At 44.0% G+C, this 26447-nt stretch overlaps 1 protein-coding gene across 3 annotated transcripts in view; it reads left to right on the top strand.

Moving 5' to 3' along the window:
• Positions 1-26447, top strand: part of KIAA1429 (KIAA1429 ortholog) — a 65301-nt gene that overhangs the window by 19038 nt on the left and 19816 nt on the right. For all 3 annotated transcript variants that reach the window (XM_019527940.1, XM_019527941.1, XM_019527939.1), the window contains exons 2-11: positions 14928-15043; positions 15277-15363; positions 16040-16088; positions 17423-17591; positions 18576-18698; positions 19107-19391; positions 21094-22243; positions 23074-23565; positions 24341-24495; positions 25850-25932. In XM_019527940.1, coding sequence (XP_019383485.1) covers positions 14928-15043; positions 15277-15363; positions 16040-16088; positions 17423-17591; positions 18576-18698; positions 19107-19391; positions 21094-22243; positions 23074-23565; positions 24341-24495; positions 25850-25932 — 2709 coding nt within the window. The remainder of the gene's footprint in view (positions 1-14927; positions 15044-15276; positions 15364-16039; positions 16089-17422; positions 17592-18575; positions 18699-19106; positions 19392-21093; positions 22244-23073; positions 23566-24340; positions 24496-25849; positions 25933-26447) is intronic.

Raw genomic sequence — 26447 nt, 5'->3', positions numbered from 1 at the left:
GCTTCTCTCATTCCTGTTTTCCTGATCTCCAACTATTTTCTTCTTTAGAGACATCTTCTTTTTTACCTTGTTTTTTATCACTGTAATGTCTCCCTTTGGCCTCTTGCCCCCCTGCTTTCTTCCCCCTTCCTTATCTGCTTAAGCTTTTTGTCTTTCTAATTTCTACCTGTTTACATTCTCACTGACATCCTGCCACACACTTTGGTTCTCTTATTCCTTGGAGTCTCAGGCCAGCAGAGACTAACTATGCCTGAAGAAGGGTGACTGTGCCCAAAAGTTTGCTAAGAACTTTTTTCCAGCTACTCAGTTTGTCTAATAAAAGATATCACATCTACCCAAAGAACCTTGCCTGTCCCTGTTCCAAACACGAGTATTTATCACACCTTCAACTCTCCTATGAAATGTGAACTTTCATTTCTACCCAGGAGAACTTGTACAGTCTTTTCTCCTATGCCTGAAGAAGGGTGCTTGTGCCCGAAAGCTTGCAATTAAGATTTTGTATTTTTTTGTTCAAAGATCTAGTTGGTGTAATAAAAGATATTACCTCTACCACAAGTTGTGATTCCTTTTGCCTGGATACCAGATACATTTGTAGCACTTTATAACGGTGATCGAAGATGGTGGCAAAATTCTTGCTTGCAGAGGAAAGACTGTAATCTTTAATGGTCTTTTTTCTAATGAGTTGAGAGAAAAAGGGTTTGTTTGCATGGAGCACTTGGGGGAAATTAGTCAGAATTAACTTTTAAAAAGTGTATTGTATACTCTTTTGGTTTCTGTTAGGTTCTTGTCTTGTGAACAGTTTACTACAGATAAGGCTGCTATGACTGCTCATGTGCAGCTTCTTCAGCACCAGCCCTGACACCTGCTTACATAGGGAGGATGCCTCCCACAGATGGGTGTGCTCCTGGCTGTAGCGACAATACTGCCTGATGCAGTCCTTCCCCACGTTTCACTGTCTCTGGCCTGAGAGAAAGGCCTGACTGCCCACTCCAGACCAGCCAAAACTCCTGAAAGGTGGCCACAGAACCCGCGTCCTCCAGTAGGCTGTTGTTGAAGTGTCAGCAGGCCAGCCCCGGATGCTTTTGTTGAAGCATGAGCTGAGCATATGTTAAATGGTGGTCACTGAAGGGGCTCTGGGTCCCAAGGTAGGCAGCCACTTGCTGGTAAAAAGGGGCCATCTCCAAGTTATGCACAGGGGCATAGATGCTGATCAGGTTGAGCATGAGCCTGTGTATCTGGACTCAGAGATGCAGCAGACTGCCTGGTGCTACCTCAATGGCCAAAAGGACCTGTGGCTGCAGGCTTAAGGAGATCAGGGTGACCACCCCACAGTATGTCTTCATGAGGTAGCTGAAACAGACACTGGCTCTCCACTCCAGCCACTAGCCGGCTTCAGCGACTGGAGCTGTGTGGGTCTCCTGCAGGAAAAGCACAGAGTAACCAGAGATGTGGGGTGAAAAATTTTCCAGTGTTTTATTTTTCCATAGGAAATTTTCCATTTCTAAAATTTCATAGTCTCATAAAAGTCATTAGTAACAATGAATGGATACCAATACAGTTTTAGGCAAGCTTGGCAGTTTCAAAGTTGTAATTAATGTTTTTCAGGTGATTGGAAGTATGTGTGTGTGTGTGAGAGAGAGAGTACATATATGTTTTATTAATTTGTAAACAGGAGGGTAAATACACTCTCATAATAACCCAAACCAAAAATCAAGGTATGTATTCACCTAATTGGCTGTGCAGGTCAAACCAAAACCAGATGAATGCATCGCTAAGTTTGATTCTACTTCGCAAAATCTCTTGCTTCTGGAGAATCAGCCAGATGCACAATTAGTGAAGAAGATGCTGTGTCATGGTAAGTTGCCCTTGCCCATAGACTCATTGGTAAAAATATCCATTAGTGAAAGAGAATGTGGTTCAAGTAGTTCTGAATCAAACTGAGGCTAATCCGATTCTGAAGTGGAACTAATAAGTAGTGCAAGTGATTCTCCAGATAATGACAGTGAAACTGGAGATGCCGCAGTGACCTCAGTGGAAGAGAGTTAAACTTTGTTGAAGTAGATGAATGGACAGCTACGGCATATCATCCACAGTTCTTTGGGTCTGCTAAAATTAGTGTGGCAACAGTTTTCAGTGCTTTCTTTTTTTCTTAAATTTAAACAAAGAATGTAAGAGAAGTACATGTTATTGTGTATTGTCTTTACGTTTTCACAAGCATTCCGATACAATAATTTCCTTTCACATAAAGCTTTGAATTTGTTTGTATATAACATTTAAACCACATTAAGTGTGCTGTATTTATTTTTTTCCTAATCAAATATTTCAGTTCAAATACTTGTGGCTATTGGGACATAAAATTAACGGGGGGGTACTTTTTTAGTTTTGTTTACTAAATATAAGTCAAATAAACATGCTAAATCAGATCACGTTCTATTTAGGGCATTGGAAAATTGTCTGGAAAACCCACATCTCTGCGAGTAACCCCTCTCTAGGAGGAAGGAGAGCACCTGGCACCTGCGGAGACCCTTCCTGATGCCTTGCACGTTGAAAGTAACCCCAGTGAGGGAATGCATTGGTGGGGGAGAGGTGGGGGTGTTGTTAGGCTTGGCAGGCCTTTTGCAGGAGGCAATGCCAGTCACGGGGCCCATTAGCAATCCCACCACCCTGCCAAAGGTATAGAGGACATCATGGAAGCTGTAGGCCCAGTGATAGCTTTTGGCATTGTTCCACTTGTGACCCTTGTGCTGCCCCGCCGGAGCCCTCACTGCTCAGGACTCGATGGAATTGAAGCAGTGTGCTTTCCAGGAATTGGAGTGGCTCCCTGGGTACTGTTGGGGTTGAGAGGTTTGAAGGCTCTGTGGAGCCTATGGACTCCCAGTCGTCCCCCTCCTGGTTTAATGGTTTGGCAGGCTCCTCGTGGGTGTGGCGGGGGTGGGTGATTTCCTTTCCTCTGCCCCCATGGGGGCATAGGCCTGGCCAAGTGTCGCCTGGACCACCTGGTGTATTAGATCTCCCAGCACCGGGAGAGGGAGAAATGCAGCCCCTCAGGGTGAGGGAAGGGGCAGCATGGGGATTGGCAGGGCCATAGGCACAGGTTCCTGTGCGGTGTCCTCCTCGGGGTTGGAATGGTGTTCAGTGCGGGACCTGGCTTCTCTTCCCTCAGTGCTGGGTCCATGGGACACACTGAGGTCTGTGACAGGAATGGCTTCAACCAGGGTTGGAGGAGATGTCTGGCACTGGGTGGCATTGGTGTCCTCCCTAAAGCCTTGGGGAAGGGAATCCTCCCCATTGGGGCCCACTGACATAAGCCCCAGGGCTCCCACCAGGCTGTCAGAGCAGGAGGGCTCCCCAGGGTGGTGGGGGCCGAGGCCCCAGTGGCTGCAGTGGTGGGAGGCAGGTCACAGCTGGAGGAGTTGGGGGTCTCCTCCATGGGCTTCCGTACCTCAGGATGGCCACCCTGGGCTGCCCTCTGTGGTGGTGACAGCTATCTTCTTTATTTTTGTCTTGGGTTGGGACTTCTGGCACAGTTCAGGAGGTGGTGGTCATGACAGCAGTGTCAGCCCCCCTCTTAGGTGGTGGGACAGGGGCCCTCTCCACGTCAGAGGGCCCAAGCTGTGCCTAGGCCTTGCGTTTGGCCTTCCCCTGGATGGCAGCTTACCACCCAAGTGGGACCAGCACCCACCCAACCTCAGGGTGGCCTGAGGAGGGGTCAGCCTGGGATGCTGGGAGCCGTATGGCGCTAGAAGGGGGGGTGATTGTAGTGGTAGAGGCTGGCCACCCTCCTCTGCCTGTATCCTCCCTGCTTTGGGACCCCGCTGGTGGGTATGGTATGGGGTCCCCTGAGCTTGCAGGGGGGGGCTGGATGCTGTGGCTGGGGTGCCAGAGGTGGCGGTGGCCTGTGGTGCCTTTTGCAGCAGCCTGTAATGCCCTCCAGGACTGACTGAGGGGTGCTTCTTGAGTGCTCTGATGCCTGGCATGAGAAGTACTTTGCCTCCACCACTATATAATGGATGCAGTTAGGGAACCATATAGGCGCTTTCACCCCCATCCCCCCCGCCTCTGCCCCTGCTGCCAACTGAATGGTGACTTGGCGGCAGGAGGCTGGGGTCCTGGCACTCCAGTGGGAGGGTAGTGACTGGGGATAGGACCCTCCCCAGGTCCTGCAGGAAGGGCACGAGGGTCCAGTTAGGGATGCAGTGGGGGATGTGGCCGAGGACCACCTGGGTTTCCAGCTCCTGCAGAGGCTCAAGTGGAATATGCTTCCCCCCACTGAGAGTCCCTTCTCCACCACCTCATGCATGATGGCCTCCATGGCAAAGGAAAAGACATCCTTGCAATAGTGTGGAGGCTGCCACAATCTGGAGTCCCCACTGCCTGAACATGTGCGCACAAAGACAAACAGGGACACGCAGGAGGGAGGGGAGAAGCACACTGCTGGCTTACTTAGCCTTCTACAAACACAGGGAGAGGGGAAGTAGAGAACAGGACTCGCCCCAAGAAGACAAACACTGGGGGTGCTGCTGGAGCAGCTAGTGAGCAGCAGGTGGTGTTGCTGGTGGAGGGGCCCCACTAGCGTTGTGGGGTCCCCTCTGGCTGTACGTGGCTGTGGCATCAGGTGGTGGCTGGTGCTGGGGATGATGAGGGAGGCGTCCCCTGCCACCTGAGAGTGGGGAGGGGACTGTAGGTCCAGGAGAGGTGGTGGTGGTGGGGAAACCAAGAGCCTGCAGCAGCACATCAGGCTCTTGCTCCCTGGCCAGCTCCAGCAGTAGCCAGGGGAAGTGGTGGTGTTCCCCAGTGTCACAAGCCTATTTGATGTACTGAGAAGATCATGGGTATTGCCCACCATGGGGGACTATAAGACTCTCTGAGGCCACTGAGGACATAGCAACTAAATGCTCCTCTCCAGGTCCAACACTTTCCTTCCAAGCTGCTCTCTAGCCATCTCCTGCTATTGGGTGTGTCCTAGGGTGTAGAAGTGACAGTACTGCCAAATGTGTGCACCTTCCCCATGTCCCACCATCTCTGGCCTGAGGAAAAGGCCAGCCACTGCTCATGCCAAGTCAGCCAGAACTCCCAGAAGGCGGCCACAAAGCCCATGTCCTCCAGTAGGCTGTTTTTGAAGTGACAGTAGGCTGGTCCCGGATGCTCAGGCTGCAGTGTGACCAGAGTGTACACTTTGTGGCTCGTCCCATCTCAAATGGCACATGGCTCTGCCACTGCTTCTGCTGGCAGGTGCATACCCAGCCGGGCTCTTCCCATCCCCAGCAGCTTGTGGGAACTTGGCTTCAGCCACATGCTGCTCCAGATGAGGCAGACTCACCTGGGTCGGCACCAGCCAGCAGAAGCGTCAGCGGAGCCGTGTGCTGCATTTTCCCCCTGCCTGCATCAGTCAGTCCTGACTGGCACATGGCTCCACCGCCACTTCTGCTGGCCAGTGCCGACCTGGCCAGGCTCCTACCGTCCCCAGCAGCTCATGGGAACCTGGCTTCAGCCGTATGCTGCTCTGGATGGGACAGACCCAGATGGGTCAGCACCAGCCAGGAAAAGTGGCATGCAGCTGAAGCTGGCTTCCCACATGCTACTGGGGATGGGAGGAGCCTGGCCGGGTCTGCACTGGCCCGCAGATTGGTATAACGTGACAAGCCTATGGCTGGAGAGGGGTCAGGCTCCCTAGATCTGAGACCTGATGTAGGCTATGGCACAGAAACTCACTCTGGAACAATGTGTTAATAAACTTGTGTCTGTACTTGCCAGGAACCCAAGTAGCAGGTGGTTGATACCTGGTAAGCTCATATGAGTAAAAACTGCTTATTGCTTTGTGTGGCCTTCAAAATGTTTTTAGCTTATTAAAATATGCCATACTTTGTGAGAGTCATTGCCTCTGTATGAGAAAGCAGAATCATAGCCACTGAACTACATTCATGCCCTGTGGGAATAATCACAATTCAGCAAAATGGGCAGGAAGGAGAAGCCAGAGTTCTAAGTGTGGACCCTAAAAGAGGCCATGAAAGAGTCAGAAGCACAACCTTAGAACCAGGACCATTATCTGGTGACGGCAGTCCAGTAGGTATGATGGGAATCCTCTACTCATGAGATTGAGGACAAGAGGACATGAGAGCAACGTGTAGGCAGAGACAGTACAGGGCCTTGGAGACATGTTAATAAGTGAGGACAACTGAATTCCCACTCTGGTCAGTGACTAATTGTGGGTACATCTTCACTAGCTTCAAGCCACTCAAACCTGCTGCCAAAAAATAAGCCCTTCCTACCTACTTACACTTTACGTGCTCTGAACTGGAAATGAGGCAGTGAGGGCCCTTCTAGGGTGGTCCAAGGACAGTAGAAGCAGATCACACACAGAGAGTGAGAGATGTTCCCAGAATGTCCTTACCACCACATTTCTTCTGAAAAGCAGGGATATCCTGAGGTTCATTTAATGTTTGTAAAATGCTTGGAGAGCCCCACAGAGATGCACTGCATAGAAATGCAAAATATATTTTGACTTTTTTGGTTGGGACCTCGGGCTGAGATGTTCAAAGCTGAGTCAAAAGGCCAACTTTCATTAAAATGAATGAGATTTAGAGGGCTCCAAATCTTTTATGACAACTTCGTAACATGGCTGTCTACTCCTTTTTTGCAAATCTCAGTCATAGTTTGGAAGCTCAGCCAAAGAACATAAGAGCTTCTGAACCATAAGAGCATAAAAAGTGCCATGCTTGGTCAGCCCTATGGTTCATCTAGCTCAGTATCCTGTCCCGAACCATGAGAGGTGGATGCTATAGAGCAGTGGTCTCCAAACTTTTTTGATTGCACACCCCTATCAGTAAAAAAAAAAAAAAATGCTGAGTACGCACCCCCAATATATGTATATTTATATAAATATAAATAGAAGTTCTAATATTGTCTTCCTGCACCCCAATGCACGCACCCCACTTTGGAGACCACTGCTATAGAGGGAGAGTTTTGAACTGGTTAGACCCATTTCATTATCACTTCCTGCAACTTCATTGGTGTCAAAGGTAATGTGATATCACTTCCTGATGTGATACCACTTCCTGTGAGGTCTTTGAATATGGCTCACCGGCTCACTGGGTGATAAAAAGTTAATGATCCGGCCCCACATTCAAAAAGGTTGGAGACCCCTGTGTAAGATCATTAAGTCCGGTCCCCTGCCGTGGGCAGGAAATTATGACCTCAACAAGGTGCCTGTCCAGCCTCATCTTGAATACCTCCAAGGAGGGTGACTGCACTACCTCTACTGGGAGTATATTCCAGATGCGGTTTTTCCTTTTATCCAACCATAATTTACCCTCTATTAGTTTGTGCTCATTGGTCTTTGGCCTCCATTGAGGTGCCCTCCTGAATAGTTGCTCTCCTAGTTCTTGATGCTCCCCCCGAGATACTTGTAGGCAGCTAGCAAGTTGCCCCTCAGCTTTCTTTTCCTCAGGCAGAACAGGCCCAGTTCCTGGAGTCTCTCATAGGGCCTTTAACCAAATGGGTGGCCCTTCTTTGTACCCTCTCGAGCTTATCCTCATCCTTGAAGTGTGGTGCCCAGAATTGGGCACAGTACTTCAGCTGAAGCCTCACCAATGCCAAAGAGGGAGGAAGGAGTACCTCCCTGGATCTCTTGGCCACATATTGGCTGATGCATGCCAGGGTTTTGTTTGCCCTTTTGGCAGCCTCGTTGCACTGTTGGCTCATATTCATCCTCCAGTTGATTGTAACCCCTGGGTCTCATTTAGATGCTGTGCCAGCCAGTGGACCCTACCACCCATTGTATATTTGTGGTGGAGTTTCTTCCTACTCAGGTGAAGGACCTTGCACTTCTCCCTGTTTTAAACCTCATTTGATTTCATTCTGCCCATAAATCCAGTCTGTCAAGGTCATCCTGCATCTTTGCCTTATCCTCTGGTGTCCCCACGTTTCCCCACAGCTTAGTATTGCCCACGAACTTAACCATTGCGCTTTCCACCCCATCATCCAAGTCGTTAATGAATATATTGAGTAGCACAGGTCCAAGCACTGATCCCTGGGGGACACCACTGGAGACTGCCCTCCAGGATGAGGCCATCCCATTGATCACCACTCTCTGGGAGTGGCTTCTAAGCCCGTTGTCCACCCACCCCACTGTAGACTGGTCTAGCCCAGTACTCTCCAGTTTGTTAGAGAGTTTTGGGAGACAGTCAATGTCTTTACTGAAGTGTAAGTAGATGATGTCAGCCTCGTGTCTCTTGGCCAGAGGGTTAGTTACCTGGTTGTAGAAGGACACAAGGTTTGTCAGGCATGATCTACCCTCGATAGAGCCGTGCTGATTGCTTTTTAGCACCAGCTTGTAGTTGATGGTCTCCTTTAACCAACTTTTCAAACATTTTACCCAGGACTGAGGTCAGACTGATGAGTCTGTAGTTTGTGGGGTCATCCCTCTTCTCTTTCTTAAAGATGGGCACCACATTGACTAGAAGAGGGCCATCCGGGACCACTCCTGAGTTCCACAAGTCTTCAAACAGCTTGGCCGCTGGTGCTGCTATAAGCTTGGCCAGTTCTTTCAGGACTTTTGGGTGCAGCTCATCAGGCCTAGTGGACTTGAAAGTGTTGTGCAAGATCCTTCACCTTTTCTGGGCTGATTTCATGTAGGCTGTTACCTTCTCCCTGTTCCCTGGTCCTCTAATCAGGTGAGTAGCCCCTGTTGGGTTTCAGGAATACTGACGCAAAGTATGTATTTAGGAGTTCTGCCTTTTCGCGGGCATAGTCTGTGGGCTGCCCCACAGTGGAGCCCAACTACTTTTTTTCTCTCCTTGCTCCCTAAGTATCTGTAGAAGGACCCTTACCACCCCCTGTGGAAGAGGAAGAAGAGGAGCCCTTGTCTTTTCCCCTGTTCTGGTTGGATTTGGGGTGCCCTGTGGCCCCCTCTGGGGGAGACTGGCCAAAGGGAGTTCCCTGGTCTTGAGGGGTCTCCCAGAGCTCATTGGCCGCCCCCTGGTTGGACTTGAGAGAATATTGCCCTGCCATTGGAGGCTAGGTGGGAAGGAGTTGGGTGGGGTGTGAGAGGTGGAGCTGTGGGCTCCACCTCCACCTGAGAGAAGAAAAGTGGCTTGCTGTGCGGTGGGGGAGGCCCAGGGTGCCTCCTCCAGTTGCACTAGGTGGGGGTGTTGTGAATGCATGGGGCTGGGGTTTGGAGGGAACACAAAAAGACAGGGACACACAGGAAGGAGGGGGGAAGCACGCTGCTGGCTTACTCAGCCATAGTGGAACACCAGGAGAGGGAGAGTGGAGCACAAGACATGCCACAGGAGAACAAGTACAGGGGGTGCTGCAAGTGGGCAGACAGGCAGGCAGCAGGTGGTGATGCTGATGAAGGGGCCCCACTGGTGTTGTAGGGTTCCCTCTGGCTGTAGGCGGCTGTGGCAGCAGGTGGTGGTTGGTGCTGGTGGTAGTGAGAGAGGCCTCCCTTCCTCCAAGACTGGAGGGGGGCTGTAGATCCAGGAGAGGCAGTGGTGTTAGTGGGGAGAGCAGGAGCCCGCAGCAGCTCCTTCTGTAATCAAAATTTATAGAAAGGGGACTGTAACAGGAAACCCTTACCTCTGTTACTGGACAATGGAGAAAGGGAGTGGGAGGGACTGGGTAGAGGGGTTAAAGAGGAAAACAATGGGCAGCCTAATGACTTGGCAATTAAGCCGTTAGTGCTGGTTCTGCCCTAATAATTCAGCAATTAAGCAATTAGGTGCTCCTCCACAGTTGCCAGAAGTGGGCTGGAGGGAGATAGCAGGCTACTTAAACAAACCCCTACCCAAAGCCCAGAGGGAAAGAAGGAAAAGAATTCAAGGCTCCAGCCTGGTGGCGGCAGGGTCGTACCCTGCCTAGGTTGGTTCAGTGCTGGGGACCAGGGTGGCTGCCTGTCTCTCTCTGTGTTTCTAGAGCTCTGGGAGTGCTGCTGCCCTCCTCTTTTGGTCCCTGCCTGCCTTGCTTTTTCCTGATGAATGAACAGAATGCTTTAAAGCAGGTGGTTGATTGATTTATGAATATCTACTTTTTAGATGGTGAGATGATTTTTGTAAAGCTTTTAACAGTATACTGTCATTACTAAATTGTGTGCTTCCACACCTCTAACTTCATGCAATCATGAAAATTTAGATCAATAAAAATCAAGCCCTTCCCAATTTTGTGCAGTGTTGAAAACCCTTGGAGGGTCTGACATAACTTAAGCTTTAGCTGTGCATTGTATGAACGTGTGTGAACATTGTAGTATAGAAATGTCAGCTAGAGGTGCACATAGATCGCACCCATGTCTGATGCTGGTGTGGATGCTTCTGTGGCAGTACAGTTGTGCTAACAGAAGAACTTCTGCTGGCATCTGCCAAGTCTGGGGTGGCTGAACTGCAGCATGCATACCACAGGTGATGTGGCAGCCTGTAGGTGGCACAGTAGCATATGGTGGTGGGGACAGGTGACGCAGTGGCAGATAGATCAGAAGTTGAAAGAGCAGCAGATTAGGCAGGGAGCAGAAAGTAGAGTAGCATATTGGGCAGGAGAAGGAGATTGGAGTGGTACTTGGAAAGGGTGTGGAGCTAATCTGTGGCATGCCTGCCAAACAGGGTTGGCCCCTGCTGCCCTAGGGGGTTCTGCCAGTGTAGCTTTGCTGGCTGATTTGGGAGTAGTAGTTCCATAATGTAGACAAGGCCGTAGAACAGAGATGGGCAATTATTTTGGGTAGTGGGCTACCTAAAGAGTTCTGGTGAGCTGTTGAGGGCTACACATACAAAATCTTTCAGACGGTGTGATTTTAGCAAATTATAGATAAAAACAGATCATATACTAAAAATCAAACATCTACTACAAAAATTTAATTTTATTTTTGTTCTGATTTTGTTTTTGAGTAGTGTATATAGAGGCAATTGCATAGTAGCTCAAAATAGTCTTACTTTTGTGTAGTGGGGCGGGGGTGGCTTCCCACACACTAGGTCCCGGGAGCAGGCCAGAGGTGTGTGTGTGTGGGGGGCAGAGTTTGGGGAGGCAGAGTTTTTGTGTGTAGTAGCAGAACTCACCTAGGTGGTGCAGGTGATCTGCCCCCACTCAGCCCATGGCTGCCCCCACAGTGCTCTGCATGGAGCTGAGTCCTGTCTGTACTCATGATGTATTTGCCGACAGCCTGGCCCCAGTGCTGGCCAGTTCTGTTTCCTGGTGGGACTGCTCCTGCTGCTGTTGCAGCTGTCTGGCTGCTGCTTGGCTCCCGGTGCCCCTAGCATCTCATTCTCTTTTTGCCCCTGCTGTGCTGTGGCGTGGGAGGGAAGCTGCAGCCTGGTAGCTTCAGCTGTAGTTAGCAAAGCTGCAGCCAGTCGGCTTCAGCTTCTAGTTCCCAGCTGCTTTCCGAGTGGATGGAAGGAAGCCAGGAGCTGCATGCTCGGGGCAGGAGCCGCTTGCTGTAGCCTTCTGCCGCCCCCTCCAACGCGGAGCAGCACAACAGGGGCAGGAGGAAGAGCTGCTGGGAGTGGCGGGGAGAGCTGAGCTGTACCCAGGCTGCTGCAGGAGCAGCCTTGCTGGGAATCTGTGCGTGCTGGCTGGGGTGGTGCCATTGGCAGGCATGGGCAACTGTGGGCCTGTGTGCATGGGACAGGCAGCCCTGATCAGGACTTGTTCCTATGTGGAGTGCTGCAGGGGAAGGCACAGGCCACATTCAGCCTGTGGGCCATATTTTGCTTGCCCCTGCTGTAGAAAGATGTTTGCTGGAGCAATCTTGCATTACTACATCAATTACTGCACTTGAGTCTAGCTAAATCAACACTCCAGGTTTACAGCATGAATGAATAAACAGATGTCCGAGGTAGTATAACCTTGAGGTACTGTGTTACCAGGTCAAGTGTAAAGCACTGTTTAACTCAAGTGAGAGGGAATCATCTGGACAAGAGCAGCAGGTTGTGGTGTAAGACTCAGCTTTATACCTGGAGCTAACAGTGTTGTAAGGACAAGCCAAAATTACTGAAGGGAGGTGGGGAGATTTCTGAACTTCCGAGAGCAGCCTAGGGTTGGGAATGCCCACAGGGGGCTTAAAGCTGTGTTTGGCCTCACCCAACATTTTCACGTGTCCACAGTGCATGTTTTGCACCATTTCTTACAGGCACAACATAGAATCTTATCCAGAGTTTTTAGTGGTTTACAGCTTTGCCGGTTTCGCCCTTGGGCATGTAGTTTTTTGTGCCTGAGGTCTATAGTATTCAAGTTGGAAAAAAAATCTGTTTATGCCAAAAGGGTTCAGATGTTTTTAATTAATAGGAGAGTAAAATAAAATACTTTCTTGTGTAATAACAAGTAAAAACTGCATTTTCTTCCTTTCCCCAGTAACTTGTACAGCCAAAATGGGCTGTGGTACTTGATTTGCAAGTAGTACTCATTCAGAAGTGCTGCTTAATATTCAAATGAGAAATATTTATTTGGCCAGCTCATGTACCTTTTAAGTATTAGATTTCATCCACTTTGTCTTCCCCCTAATATGTAGTTTTTAGCATGTCAGTAGCTTCTTTTGTGAAGATAGGCTTTGTGTGCCCAAAGAACAAGTCGAGACTCCAAGTGTTCCAAACTGTGTTTTGCATATGCTATAAAATATATTAATTTAATCCAGTGCACAAAACGCATGTCATTTCATGAATCCTATGTGCATTATAAATTGTGCTTTTGGTTCTGATTCGCTTTAAGCATGTGAGTATCTCTATGAAATTCAATAGGAGTGTGTAAGGATATGCACACAGATTGTATATATGCATATGCATAAGCATATGCATGTGCTTTAGTGGACTGAAAGAGGCATGCCTCCACAGTGTTTGCAGAAGTAACAGGATTAGATGAAAAGTGAATGTATCATGCATTTGTTTAAAGTAAAGGAAAATTCTGCAGAGCAAACGGCTTTACAAGTTCCTCTTCCAGAACACTCCTCCCTGCTCCCTGCCGTCAATCTGGGACTGTGCTGCATGCAGCATCACTACCCCTGGCTGGTCCAGGACTTGTATTGCTACATACACTGTGTGTCCTGGACTGGCTGAGGGTAGCAGGGTGTTGCCTGCAGTGCGGATCCTAGATAGGGTGGCAGGTGGAGCATGTGGGTCAGTTTAGAACCAGAGATGGCATTGGGGGCCATGTGATAGGGCTTTGTGGATGTTATCTTTCACACCCTGGTCAAAGTCACGTATCTTAGTTTGGTTAACTCTGTTATGTGACAGTCATCAAACTTGACAGTCCTTGAGAGTGAGGTTCTTTATTATGCAACTGGGTACAGGATAGGTCTGTAGGGTTGATCTAAAGCAGTGGTTCTCAAATTTTTTGTACCAGGACCCATTTGTAAACATCGATGGCCAGTTCTGACCCGCTGCCTCCTAGCCCTGCAGTGTGGGGGGCAGGGGGTTGGGGGGAACTCTGCCAGCCTGCCACAGAAAAGCCAGAATTTCCCACATTTTTGTCCTTTAAAGGAGAATCTATTTTAAAAGTTTGTTCATGACTCTTTCATATATTCTTGTGACCCACTTCTGGGTTGCGACTTGTGGATTGACAAATGCTTATCTAAAGGTTCCTTGTACCTTATAGAAACTTGTTTTAGGGAGCCAGTGACCATTTTCAAAAATTGGTTTCATGGCACTTGTGTTAGTGCGAGCTTTTCAGAACAGCTGGTAAAAAATCATTTCTTAATTTCAGATTAGAGGTATATTGGTTGTCTGTTGGATCGGCACCGATAATAGGGAAATTTACGTTATTGGCTACTGGGTTTTTTTGGCTGTTGTAGCTAATAATGTTATCCAGTAATGCCTTCTGGAGTGCCTTCTCCAGTAGGGGGGCACAGGCCAGAAGGCATACACCTGGATTTCCACTTGCCCATGGGGCCAAGGCCCCCGAATGCCTGGGTTTGCTCCCATGAGCCAGGGTGACCCCGGATACACCCCCATCTCCTCACTGGTGGGCCAGGCCGGGCTGGAGCTTAGCAGCTGCTGTGGTGTTCTGAGTGCTGGCGTGGCGTGGACTTGGGCCAGGGCCAGGCTCGGGGCGGGCGCTGTAAAAGTGCCGAATGCCACAAATGTGACTGGGGCAGGGAGGGGTGGGTGGAGCTGAGCTGCTCTGTTTGGCTTGGCCTGACTCAACCTGCAGTACCTGTGGGTCTGAACCCCAGGGACTGGGGGCAAAGCCTGGCAGGGGCTGGAGCAGTTGCTTCCCCTGCTGTGTGCAGCAAAGTCCTCCCCCTAGCGTGGAGCTTGACCCAGAGACCACCCAGTCCTGGGCAGCCTCCGGTGCACGAAGCTGCCCCCTGGGGTTGAAGGGCAGGAGCTTCAACTGGCATGGGGCACTTTTACATGTGCTCCAGGAGTTGGGGGGGAGGAGGGCAGTGCTTTAATTAGAATGGCTCCAAGAGCTGCTCTAATTTAATGTGCTGCCATGTCTCCTGTATCAGTGTCCCCACGCTTAGAAATGGCGGTGGGGGCACTTGAACTAAAGCTTGTTTGACTAGCTTTATTACTAAATATTAGTTATTGGTATAAGCCAAGAAAATCTTTATCGGTGCACCGCTATTTCAAATAGGTCTTAAAAGCATTTTAATAGTGTTGTTCATTCTTTGGTCATAGCACAGTTGTTGAACCAAAAATGTTCTATAAACAATTTCTTCATAAACTAGTGTTTCCAGTGTGAATAGGGTCCTCTTTAGAGAATCCATGCTTATTTACTGTTACTTTTTTCTGCCCAGAATTCCTATAGTAATGTTAATTATAATGGCAATGTGTGAGAGATGGGCACCTGTCTTATATTAAATTCCATGTTCTAGATGTTAAAAAACAGTAGATAGTAATGATGTTAGGTACTCTTTTTATTGAGAGTATATAAGTTTTAAATATAAATTGAAATCAAGAATGCATTTTTAAAACTGTTTAATGTTTGGTTTATTGTTTTGTTTTCAGCAAAGTACCAATATAGATGTCATTCGTTTTCCATGTGTTGTTTACATAAATGAAGTACGTGTCATTCCTCCGGGAGTAAGAGCTCACACCAGTTTGCCTGACAACAGGGCCTATGGGTAAGTGTAAGGCAGTACAAATCAGAGAGATTCAAGTATATTATCCCTCTTGTCTGGGACTTGTTTTGCAGTCTAAAAAGCTGTCTTAAGTTTATGCATGCACTGAATATGTAAGATATTTTTTTCAGTTTTTTTTCAAATGAGAATCTTGGATTTTAGGACTTGTGTGTCCTGTTCTATTTTGCTTAACTGAAGTTTGACAGGTTTAATTTTCACCTGTGTTCTCTTTACAGGGAGACATCTCCACATACATTTCAGTTAGACCTTTTTTTCAACAATGTCAGCAAGCCAAGTGCTCCTGTTTTTGACAGGCTGGGAAGGCAAGTACTTTCAAAATTACTTTATAAATAGATGAAGATTTTCTTAAATAAAGCTTTAGGATCTTATAGTACAGATGCTACAGGTTATAATATTAAATAGCATGCATAGTTGCATTGTCTAGTTAGAATATAAAGTAGTATGGTTGGCATAGCTTATTCTTGCAAACACTGTTTCATAATCAATATTGTTAATAAGAGATTTTATGTAGGCAAACTTGCTTCACTTCCCTGTCCTCCACTGTGACCCAGCTTCATCACTGGATGTTGTCAAGATTTCTTAGAATAGTATAACTTTTCTAAAGTTTTATTTTCTGATTGATCCATTCCAAAGTATATATGGGACTGAGGATTGTAGGGCATGCCATCTACATTCTGGCCTGCCTATTCCTGCTTCCTGATGCCTTCCCACAGTGCCCTACCTCCCCAGCATCTTTTGTTCTTAAATTGACACTCCCTTTAATGTCAGCATATATTACCCACATATGGTAATGTATGTTGGGCTTTTTGCATTCTTAAATTGATGAGCATATACGTTGTACAATATTTTGACTTGGTGTCTGCCTCTTTCATGATCGTGAAGTATTAATACAGGTGATATATAGAACATTAGGACTTTAGATTGTTTAAAGAGGTTTTGAAAAATAAATGAAAAATAAACGTGTGTTCTGTTTAACAGCCTTGAATACGATGAGAACACTTCAATTATTTTTAGACCCAATGCAAAGGTAATTATGTCTTATTTCTGCTGTGATTTGAACCTTTTTTCTTTCCTGTCTGGATGCTATTTGTGTTCTTTGGTAGTGCTATTAAATGTGCTTAGTATTGGACAAAATAGTCATAGTGTTTGACCTATCTTTAATATGCTTATTGTAAACGAATCTATACAGCTCAGTTGGGTAATACACTAGGGCCAATGCTTTAAAAGTTAAAGCCTAAAGTTAGAGCCCTTGTAAGGGTGTGGACAGATATAACACTTGAATAACTTTGTATGTATTTAAAATATGTCAGAGGGCAAGCAGACGGATGTAAATGCCCTTTGAAATGTTCTGAAAATGGCAGAAGTGCTCCAAAAATAATTCTGAAGAAAACAAGTACTATTTAGAAGCTCTTCAAATGAAATGTATTGAGTTACATGTGCATGCTGTACAGAGCATGACAAAGGAGGGCTCAGCCCTTTAATATCCGATAGTGTTCCACTGCTTTAGATGTTACATCTGTCCCTACCCTAAGTGATAAGGTTTTCAAAAAGGCTGACCTTGGTAGCACCTATCAGGACTACAGTGAACATCAGATGGATGACATCACCGTAGTAGATGTTCAACTCAGTTGGTAAGACTGAGTGATTAAAAACCAAAGGATAGTGAGATAAGGTTGCTGTATCTGGGCAGAGTATCAGCCTGTATTAGAATCTCGTAATTAGTTCTGTTCTACCTATCTTAAAAACACCAAAACAAATGTAGATGTTTGCGGGGGGGAGGTGGGGAGGAGTGGCAGGTGGAGCATTGCAGCCTGATCTGGATGTGTGTGGGCTCAGCCCTAATCCATGTGGATCCCAACTGACTGGCTTTGGTTCATGGGCTGGAGGCTGTGTACCCCTGGTGTAAGTAATAAAGGATGTTGAAAAGCCTCATCTTTTTTTCACCTCTTACTAGTCTACAGGTACTAGTAAGCTGACAATAACTGTAAATCAGAATTGATATTAAATGCTTGTAGTGTACTTCCAAGCTTCCTCTGCAGTTCTCTTTGGCATCTGGTGCATTTAGATCAATGCTTCAATGTTACCCACGCCAAGGGAAGTTTTCATAAACTGGTTTGAGTGGCCTTCACAGTGTGTTGTAAATGGATGTTTTGGAGAGTAAAAATCACTTATTTGATGTAATTAAAAATGTTTTGAGTTTTCTCTTTCAAAGCCAGGGAAAGGTGTAAAGCTCATTAATTTTCCATTTTCCTTGAGTGCTTTTATGTGGCTACTGATACAGAGCTCTTTGAATAAGATTTAAAGTATAGAATTTTCACTCACCAGTGCTTTTTAATTGTTGCATTTTATTTTGTGAATCAGGTCAACACAGATGGATTGGTTCTGAGAGGCTGGTACAACTGCCTGACCCTGGCAATATATGGCTCTGTTGATAGAGTAATAAGTCATGACAGAGAATCACCACCTCCGCCACCTCCCCCGCCACCTCCTCCCCAACAACAGCCTGGCTTGAAAAGAAACCCAAAACATGGTGAGCAAATCAGAACTATGAGAACAAAAGTAGCAAGTGTTTCCTTTATTTAAAATATCTCTGAACTGCAGATAGGAAATCTTTACATCAGAGACTTCATTGGACTTAATTATCCAGTTGAAGTTGTATTTTGCTTTTTTTTGGTTTTTTTTTTTAAAGTAACACTGAATCTTCTTACAGATTTAGGTTAAACGTTTCTTAATAAGTTCCTCTTTTTATAGTGCTTCTGAAAAAGTGAATGTGATTTACTGAAAAATACTTATAGAAAACAGGAACTGAAGAACTCTTTTAGGTTGCATTTCATATGACTTAGTCCAAGAATAGGTGACCAAACTCATTACTTCCAAAATGGAGTTAATGATCAAGAGTAGATAAAGAGTGAAGGAAAGCTTCACCATTCTACTTAGCTTTCTGTTTGTGCCTTGCAGGTTGCTTAAAAAAAAAAGATTGATCATGTTTGGAGAAGAATAGCTTCTGTGCAGAAAGCTTGACCAAGTTGCTATTTTGGCTTTAATGTAGTTTTAAAGAATGGAATTGTTTGGAGATTTAACTAGCAGACTGAAAGATAGAACTAATGTACAGTAGATAATCAGCTTCAGGCTAAGGTTTGGTTTGTAAATGGCTTTAGTTAGTAATAGTAGAATTTATAGTATTATCTGATGCTATCAAAGCAACAGTACAAATAATTACAATGTTATGCTCTAAGTTATGATCTAATATGAGTCCTTACAATAAATGTGGAATGTAGTGTTAACTTAAAATTACTGCCCTAGAATTAATGGTTAGTAAACGAGTTGTTGTTTTTTTTATCCAGGGTGGCTTCAGGAAGGGCATTACTTAATCACTTTTTGTCCATGTGTTGCATGGCAAAAGTACAGCTGATAAATGAGTGTTTTCTAATCAAGAATGACATCTAAATCAAAAACTTCTGTACTTTCCCTCTTTCTCCTCTAAAATACTCATTTTCAAAAAACAAAAATGTAGTTGATGGGGAGAAAGAAGATCAGTTTAATGGCAGCCCTCCAAGACCACAGCCGAGGGGCCCAAGGACTCCTCCAGGCCCTCCACCTCCTGATGATGATGAAGATGAACCCATGCCTGTATCAGGTATAACAAGTGTCAGTCTGTTTCTCTTTATGTCTGTTGCACAGCTGTACATGATGAGAAGGGAAAAAAGCCTGCCGTGCTACCTTGTGGCAGATGAACTTTTTGCTTTTGTTGATGATCACAGATACACTTTTAAGAAAAGAAATGCAGTTAAATGATCGCTTAAAGAACTGTAGAATCAAATAGCAATCTAGGGTTTGCATGTTATGAATTAAGAGCGCATACACTGTTTATGTAAACAGTTTAATGAGCTAATTAGTTATGGTGAGTTGTTTTGTCAGATCATTTGAATGCTTAAAAACATTCTTTTGTATCTCCATTATTCCCACTACAAAACACTTAAACATACTGTTAAAGTATTGGATTTGGTAATCGGAGGATTCTTTTCTTAATTTCCCATCGTTCCAGTGGTTGGGGAAAAGGAAGATGATGTTGATCACAGGGAGGATTACTTTGAGCCCATTTCTCCTGATCGAACATCCATTCACCAAGAAAGCCAGTACTCTGATGAAGGAGAAGTAGAGGAGGACCAGCCAGAAGATGGGGAGGATGAGGAGGAAGATGTGGATGTTGAGGAGGATGAGGATGAGGAAGAGGATGATGGGCATACAGTAGAGAGTATTCCTGAGGAGGAGGAAGATGAGGAAGAGGAAGATGAGGAAGAAGAAGGGGAAGAAGAGGAGGAAGGTGAAGGTAGGTAATATGCAAAAATAAAAATGACCAAGATTTATTGAAAGTGGAGGGTAGTATAGTTTAGTATAAGCAGATGACAGGAATGAAGAGACATAGGCTCTTCCTGCCTCTACTGCAGTGTGTGACTTCGGGTCAAGTCATTTTTCGTGTCTTCATCTTGATTTTATAAAAAACTTGGAAGCCGGTTGCAAATAATGCACAAATTATTTTTTTTAAAAAGATCAAATTCTTCCAAGCCAGTGGCTGCAAAGGGGTATTATATTGTACACTTAAATTCTGGCATTTATGAGGTCAAACATGCCTGTTCACTTAATTGATTATTATATGTTGAAATAGCTGTTATTAATCCTCTGCTATGATAATTTAGAGATCTTTATCTTCTCACATATAAAATTTCTAAAGAGTTCCAATCTAGTGTTCCAAAACAGTCCCACAGTAACAGTCTCATGTGCTTTCATGATGAAGGATCAAATGTTTTGGTAAGAAGTTAGATTAAATTGTCATGGATATGTGGAACTATACAAAAAGGAGAAGGGAAAGATGAGATAATCCAAGAACCCCTGCAGTTTCAGGAAGTGACTGCATCGTTAGCTACTTATTGGTGCCTAAGTGACAAATCTCCTCCTTTCTTGTTCAGGAGGAGGAAAAAAGATCCCTAAAATCATCTGGCTTGACTTCTGAGGGAAAATCCATTCATTACCTCAGATTTTCTGACCAAGTTACTCAAGTTCTTATGAGTGACAATTTTTGTAGTTAAGCATCTATAGATATTTATGCTTTGAAAGAGTATTTTTGCCCAAGTAACTGTCAAACTTATTTTAGTTTTTTATTTTTAATCAGTGATGCTGAAAGGAAGGTGCCTTATTTTTTGAAGAAAAGGGCAAATATTTTTTTTCTGTTTAAAAGGGGGAGAGAACTCTCTCTCTCCCTCTATATAGATAGACAGATAGATAGATAGATAAATGTAAGGCACTTATTAAAGAAATATAAACAGAAAAATGTTTGGTCAGAATTTCTTCCAGTCCTAAAAGTTGTTTAACTACTTTTCTGATACCTAACTTGCCACGTGTATGAAACCAAGCACTTCTTGGCTGAAGTGCATCTGGCACTTCGCTGTGCTTCTGGCCTGTTTCTGTCACTGCACTTTGTTCTTTATTCTTTAGTGGAGTAGCAAAATTTTAGACTGCTGCTGTATTTTCTTGGTTTGTTGGAGCTCCAGTGTGGAATGGAGCTCCAACATAGTGAATGTTAAGGAAGACAAGAAACCACTGCTTTGTCAACATAGCATTATCTGAAGTGTCAAGGCTAAATAGAGTTTACCAGAGGGAGATTTTTAGCAGACCTTTAGTATATATTAGCTTTTTGGAACCAAAGATTTTTAAGAATAACTATGATTGTGCTGCTATTATGTGATGTTATCTAGAATATTATGTAATGATTGGATTTCTTATCTTATTTGAATTAGGATCTTTGCTTCTAACTGCATGGAATTTCTGCAGCTGTCCTATGTAAGGAGTAACCTCACAATAGTGCTTTTTAATTATAGTAGCAAAGAATATCTTCAGTGTTTTGAATTCATACTTTCTAAGCAGCAGTTTGTGTACTACTTTTGTACTAGGAATCATTCCTAAAGTTTTATAAACTAGTCATGTGTACATAATTGCTTTTTATTTAACAAACTAAACCTAAAACTTCTTTTCAGGAGATGATGGCTATGAGCAGATTTCAAGTGATGAAGATGGAATTGCTGATCTGGAACGTGAAACATTTAAGTATCCAAGCTTTGATATTGAATATACTCCTGAGGATCTGGCTTCAGTGCCACCTGTGACATACGAGCCTTATGAAAGAGAGCTTGGACCTCTGTTGTACTTCAGCTGCCCATACAAGACTGTATTTGAGACTGAAGTTGGTAAGATAAGGGACCAAGATCCAGAAAAGGAAAATTCAGGGGCAGTCGAAGCCTCAGTTAAATTAATTGAACTCTTGGATTTATATCAGGAGGACAGGGGTGCAAAATGGGTCACGGCTCTAGAAGAAATTCCAAGTTTAATAGTGAAGGGCCTAAGCTACCTGCAAGTGAAGGACACAAAACAGGACTATGTTACCCAACTAGTAGACTGGACCATGCAAGCTTTAAACCTGCAGGTAGCTCTCAGGCAACCCATCGCTTTGAACGTTCGACAGCTAAAAGCTGGAACAAAGCTGGTGTCATCATTAGCAGAATGTGAGACTCAAGGAATAATGGGACTCTTGCAGGCAGGAGTTATTAATGCGCTATTTGAATTGTTGTTTGCAGATCATGTATCATCCTCCCTTAAACTTAATGCTTTCAAAGCTTTGGATAGCGTTATCAGTATGACTGAAGGAATGGATATGTTCTTGAAAGGTAGGCTAGAGGCACATGAAAAAAGTGGCTATCAGAAACTCTTGGAACTCATACTATTAGATCAGACGGTGAGAGTCCTCACTGCAGGTTCAGCAATTCTGCAGAAGTGCCACTTTTATGAGATTCTGTCAGACATTAAAAAGCTTGTTGACCAGTTAGCAGAGAGTACTCCTCCCCTTCCTAATCATACTGAGTCAGAGCAGGATACAGACCTTGGACTTGAGAGAACCAACCAAGAATATGAAAATGATGTGGAGGCTCCTATGGATATGGACCATCTTCTGGAATCTTCAAATATTAGTGAAGGAGAGGTGGAAAAACTTATTAGCCTCCTGGAAGAAATCTTTCATTTGATGGAGACTTCACCTCATACAATGATTCAGCCACCTGTAAAATCCTTCCCGACAACAGCACGCATTACAGGACCCCCTGAAAGGGATGATCCTTACCCTGTCTTGTTCAGGTAAGACAGGTCTGGTTTGCTTTTTTAGGTTTCTTGTTCCAGTTTTGTGGATGCAGTAGCATAAAGCAGTGACTAATGCTTTGCTAATTTTTTTTTACACTGTTGATGCCTTTTGTTTATTAGTGAAGGCTTACAGATCACTTTAAGTGTTAGGAAGAACTGCCTGGTTAATGGAATCAGTTATGTTGTTAGTTTCCTACCCTAGCCATCTTGATAAGATCGTGGATTGAATAGTGGACTGTTATGCTAAGTGCTGTGTAAACTTCTACGAAAAAAAACCCATTCTGCTCTGAAAGACCTTGCAGTTAAGTGTCTTAGCGCTGTTCCCAATGGACAGTGGTCCACTTAAAGTCCTAACACTATCAAACCTCCTGGCATTTGTAGCAGAAAGATCATGAATGGACTTAGGAACTGTTCATTACAAAAATGTCTTTGAAGTCTCTCATTACTAAAAAAAATAAAAGAACTCTAAACATTTTTCTCATTATTTTTTAAATAAACATTGTTAACTTTAAGAACTAATAGTAGCAGAATGTTAAGTTTGAGGATACAGGTACTCAAATTCACAAAATTCCCAAGGCTAAAGCTTCTAACACTTTTATTGTATGAATTATTGTTTTTAATAAGAATTTTGTTTTTAGGAGATAATCATAGCAGTGACATTTTTGTGAAAATAGCTCAGAATTCTACTTCATCATTAAGTTGGTATGGTTTCTTAAAATATGCAAAAGATGAGGTTCTGGTAAAATTATTGGATTATTTTTCTGATACTATGTTAGACTTGTAAATCAGGATTGTATTACAGATGCTTTTGTTTTACGCTGTTACAGATATCTTCACAGTCACCATTTCTTGGAATGTATTACCTTGCTACTATCCATTCCAGTCACAAGTGCTCATCCTGGTGTACTTCAGGCTGTCAGAGATGTATTGAAGTTTCTGGCACAATCGCAGAAGGGTCTCCTCTTTTTCCTATCTGAGTATGAAGCAACAAACCTGTTGATAAGAGGACTTTGTCAGTTTTCCGATCCAGATCAAGAAGAAGGTCTCCAGTCAGATAGTGCTAATGAGGATACATTTGCCTTGTGGCTCTTGCATTCAACACAGACGTTGCAGTGTATCTCGGAATTGTTTTGCCACTTCCAGCGGTGCACAGCCAGTGAGGAAACAGACCATTCGGACCTCTTGGGAACACTTCATAATCTTTACCTGATTACTTTTAATCCTGTGGGAAGATCTGCTGTGGCTCATGTATTCAGCCTTGAGAAGAACCTCCAAAGTCTTATTACTTTAATGGAATACTATTCCAAGGAAGCTTTAGGGTAACTGTATATTTGTGTTCATACTTTGGTTTACTGATTTTAAACATTTATAACTTAGCGGTTTCCTTTGTAAAGAAATGATTCGTCAGAAGAAAGCTTACAAAATTGCCGTTGCTTCAGAGTAATGTTTTCAAAGTAGAATAGCAGGATAGAAATGGCAGGTGTTAACAATTGTCATATTAGAAACTATGCAGGTCATCCAAAAAGCTGTTTAGGTATTTTACTCTAGATCAATTTTCAGAAACTAGAAAATATTCGTAAAGAGGTAGTTGTTTGGTCTAAACTTTAACATTTTTCTGTCAACCACGTACAGAGGGCTGGGTACTCTGATTGCTTTTTCTGCATTGCATATTTTCCAAATCTTGAAAGCTTCCAGTATTTTTTCTAGAAAAATTTGTCACTTAAGGAGTAAAGACTGAATAGCATTGACAAAGATGTATAAGAAAGCGTGCGCACTATTTATTTGATTCTAGTCCGTGCTATCAATTTCCCGCTCTCTTGAGCATTAAAGTTTGCAAAAAAACCACAGAATAAATATACAAAGTACACAATTAACACATGGGTAGCTGTTTCATTCCTTATCAAGAGATCAAAGTATAATTTTGATCTGTTTCTCAAAAAACACTTGTAGGCAAGATTATTTATTTTTCTTCTTTAGGTGAAGCTGTAATAGAGATGGAGTTCTATAGGTTATTCTTAAGTGTTCAGGTGAGAGGATCCCTCAAATGCCCAGTATGGCAGTGTACCATTTCAGGAAATCCTTTATCTGTTTCAGTGACTCCAAGTCTAAGAAGTCAGTTGCTTATAATTATGCCTGCATACTTGTTTTGCTGGTGGTTCAGTCCTCCAGTGATGTTCAAATGCTGGAACAGCACTCGGCACCTCTGTTGAAGCTTTGTAAGGCTGATGAAAATAACACCAAATTGCAAGGTACAGTATGTGCTATTATCAAGTGAATTGTTCAGAATGTATAGCAGAAACCTTTTATATACTAGTAATTAGTACTTCATGATCATCTGGTTTTGATAATGTATATAATGAAATTCCCCTTTTAGCGACATATGATTAGGTTGAGTCACTGAGAAGATGTATAATTTTTCCTATTTATGTTAATAAGGGTTCTTCAACTTGATAGTCTTCCTAGTGAATAATTTATATAATATTAATTACCAGGAATATCAGATAACGGCAGGACGTTTGTACTCCTTGGAAATAATTAGGAAGGCAAGTTTAGTAGAGTCAGTGGTTAACTACTATTTTGATTGTACTGTTTTTCTTCCTTTTAGTCCAGAACTCCAGGCACTTCTGAAACTTAGTGCACTATTAGTGGATGGAAAAAAAAAACCTTCTACACAAAATTTCTAATTTATCAGTTTTTCCAGTGATTAGACGCTTGTACAAGGATCGATGCCAGGCTAGCCTGGCAATGTTATAAAGTCCAATGAAAAGTTCCTGTTCTTGCTGTTCTACTTGGCAGCCCTTGGCTTCCTTAAGTACTTTTGAAATAAGTTGGGTTTTATAGCCTGCATCAGTTTAACCAGTCTAGGCCCTTCTTGACCACAAAGGGATGTATCCTGAGTTGAAGAGCTTTCACAGAGAATACCCTGGTGGCCTGGAGTGGGGTTTTACTTGAACATCTATTTAAGGAGTTGGAAGAGTTGGATTTTGTTTGTAATTAACTGTTTTATGTGGTTGTGTGTACATGAGGAGAATATGCTGCTCTTTCAGGACTGAATGGCTTTGTCATGTATTTTTAACTAGTTCGGGTAGGGACCTTGATTGCCCAAGGGAGGTTTTTTATTAATTGTATTTGTCTAATTACAAGTAAGTGTAAAACGTTAACAAAATAAAATTCTAATAGATACTAATTTAATATTGTTTATAGAAACCCAGTTCTTCATTAGGGACTTCTTATAAAATGACTCAGAAGTGGAAACGTTTTGCCAATTTCATTGCATTCCAGATGACCAGTTACATAGCATTTGGAAGGAAGTAAGCTGCAACTTTGGTCACATGCCAAAAATCATTTCAGCACCTAGCTTGAATTCAGTAGTACTCAGTTCATGCAGATCAGGGGAATGTCCTGCCTTAATGTGGTGGGGGTTTTCTTCTCCATCGGTATGTTAATGAAAATTGATTATTTTCATGACCTTTGTCTCACAGATTTCACCTGTGCACTTAGTATTTTATGTCTGAATTTAATTACTTTTAAGGCTTTTTTTAAATTAAAAAATGTAATGATACAAATTTTGTTTGCTGAAATATCTTGTCTTTTTGTTTTCAGAACTTAGTAAATGGCTTGAACCTTTGAAAAATCTTAGATTTGAAATCAATTGTATTCCAAACCTCATTGAATATATTAAACAGGTTAGTAAAGTGCTGGAAAAAATTTATTTAGTGGTAATGTTCTGTTTAATAATTTGGTTGGGGAAGGAGGGAGAGAACATGTGTGTGCACATGTGTATATTTTTTAAAATCTCACTCTAAATTCCCCTCTTTCTAATTTTTTAATTTTCCATGTATAGAATCTAATTATTGGACAGCCATCTTTGATTCATTCCCCATCTCCCCATCCCATCTCCCCCAAAACTGCTGTAGGGGGGGCAAGTAGTGGGAGTGCACTTAGTGTGGGGAGGTCAACTAGCTTGCCCCCTGCTAGTGCCTGCCCTCTGCCTGCTCCCCCACCCCTTCCCCTTCATGCTGGCGGGCTGTGTCCTGGTTCTAGCCTGGGGCAGCGAGCACAGCTTCAGCCCATCCCCCATAGCAGCCATGAAGTAGCAACTGTGGGCTGCACACCACTGCTGCAGGGTTGGGCTGGGGCTGGGTTTAGTGCCCAAGGCTGAAACGTGGACAGAGCATGCCAAACTGGAGCAAAGGTAAAT

The sequence above is a fragment of the Gavialis gangeticus genome, unplaced genomic scaffold (assembly GCF_001723915.1).
Source record: "Gavialis gangeticus isolate Ggan-Ray unplaced genomic scaffold, GavGan_comp1, whole genome shotgun sequence".
Taxonomy (NCBI): Eukaryota; Metazoa; Chordata; order Crocodylia; family Gavialidae; genus Gavialis; species Gavialis gangeticus.
This window is presented reverse-complemented; position numbering and strand designations above follow the sequence as displayed.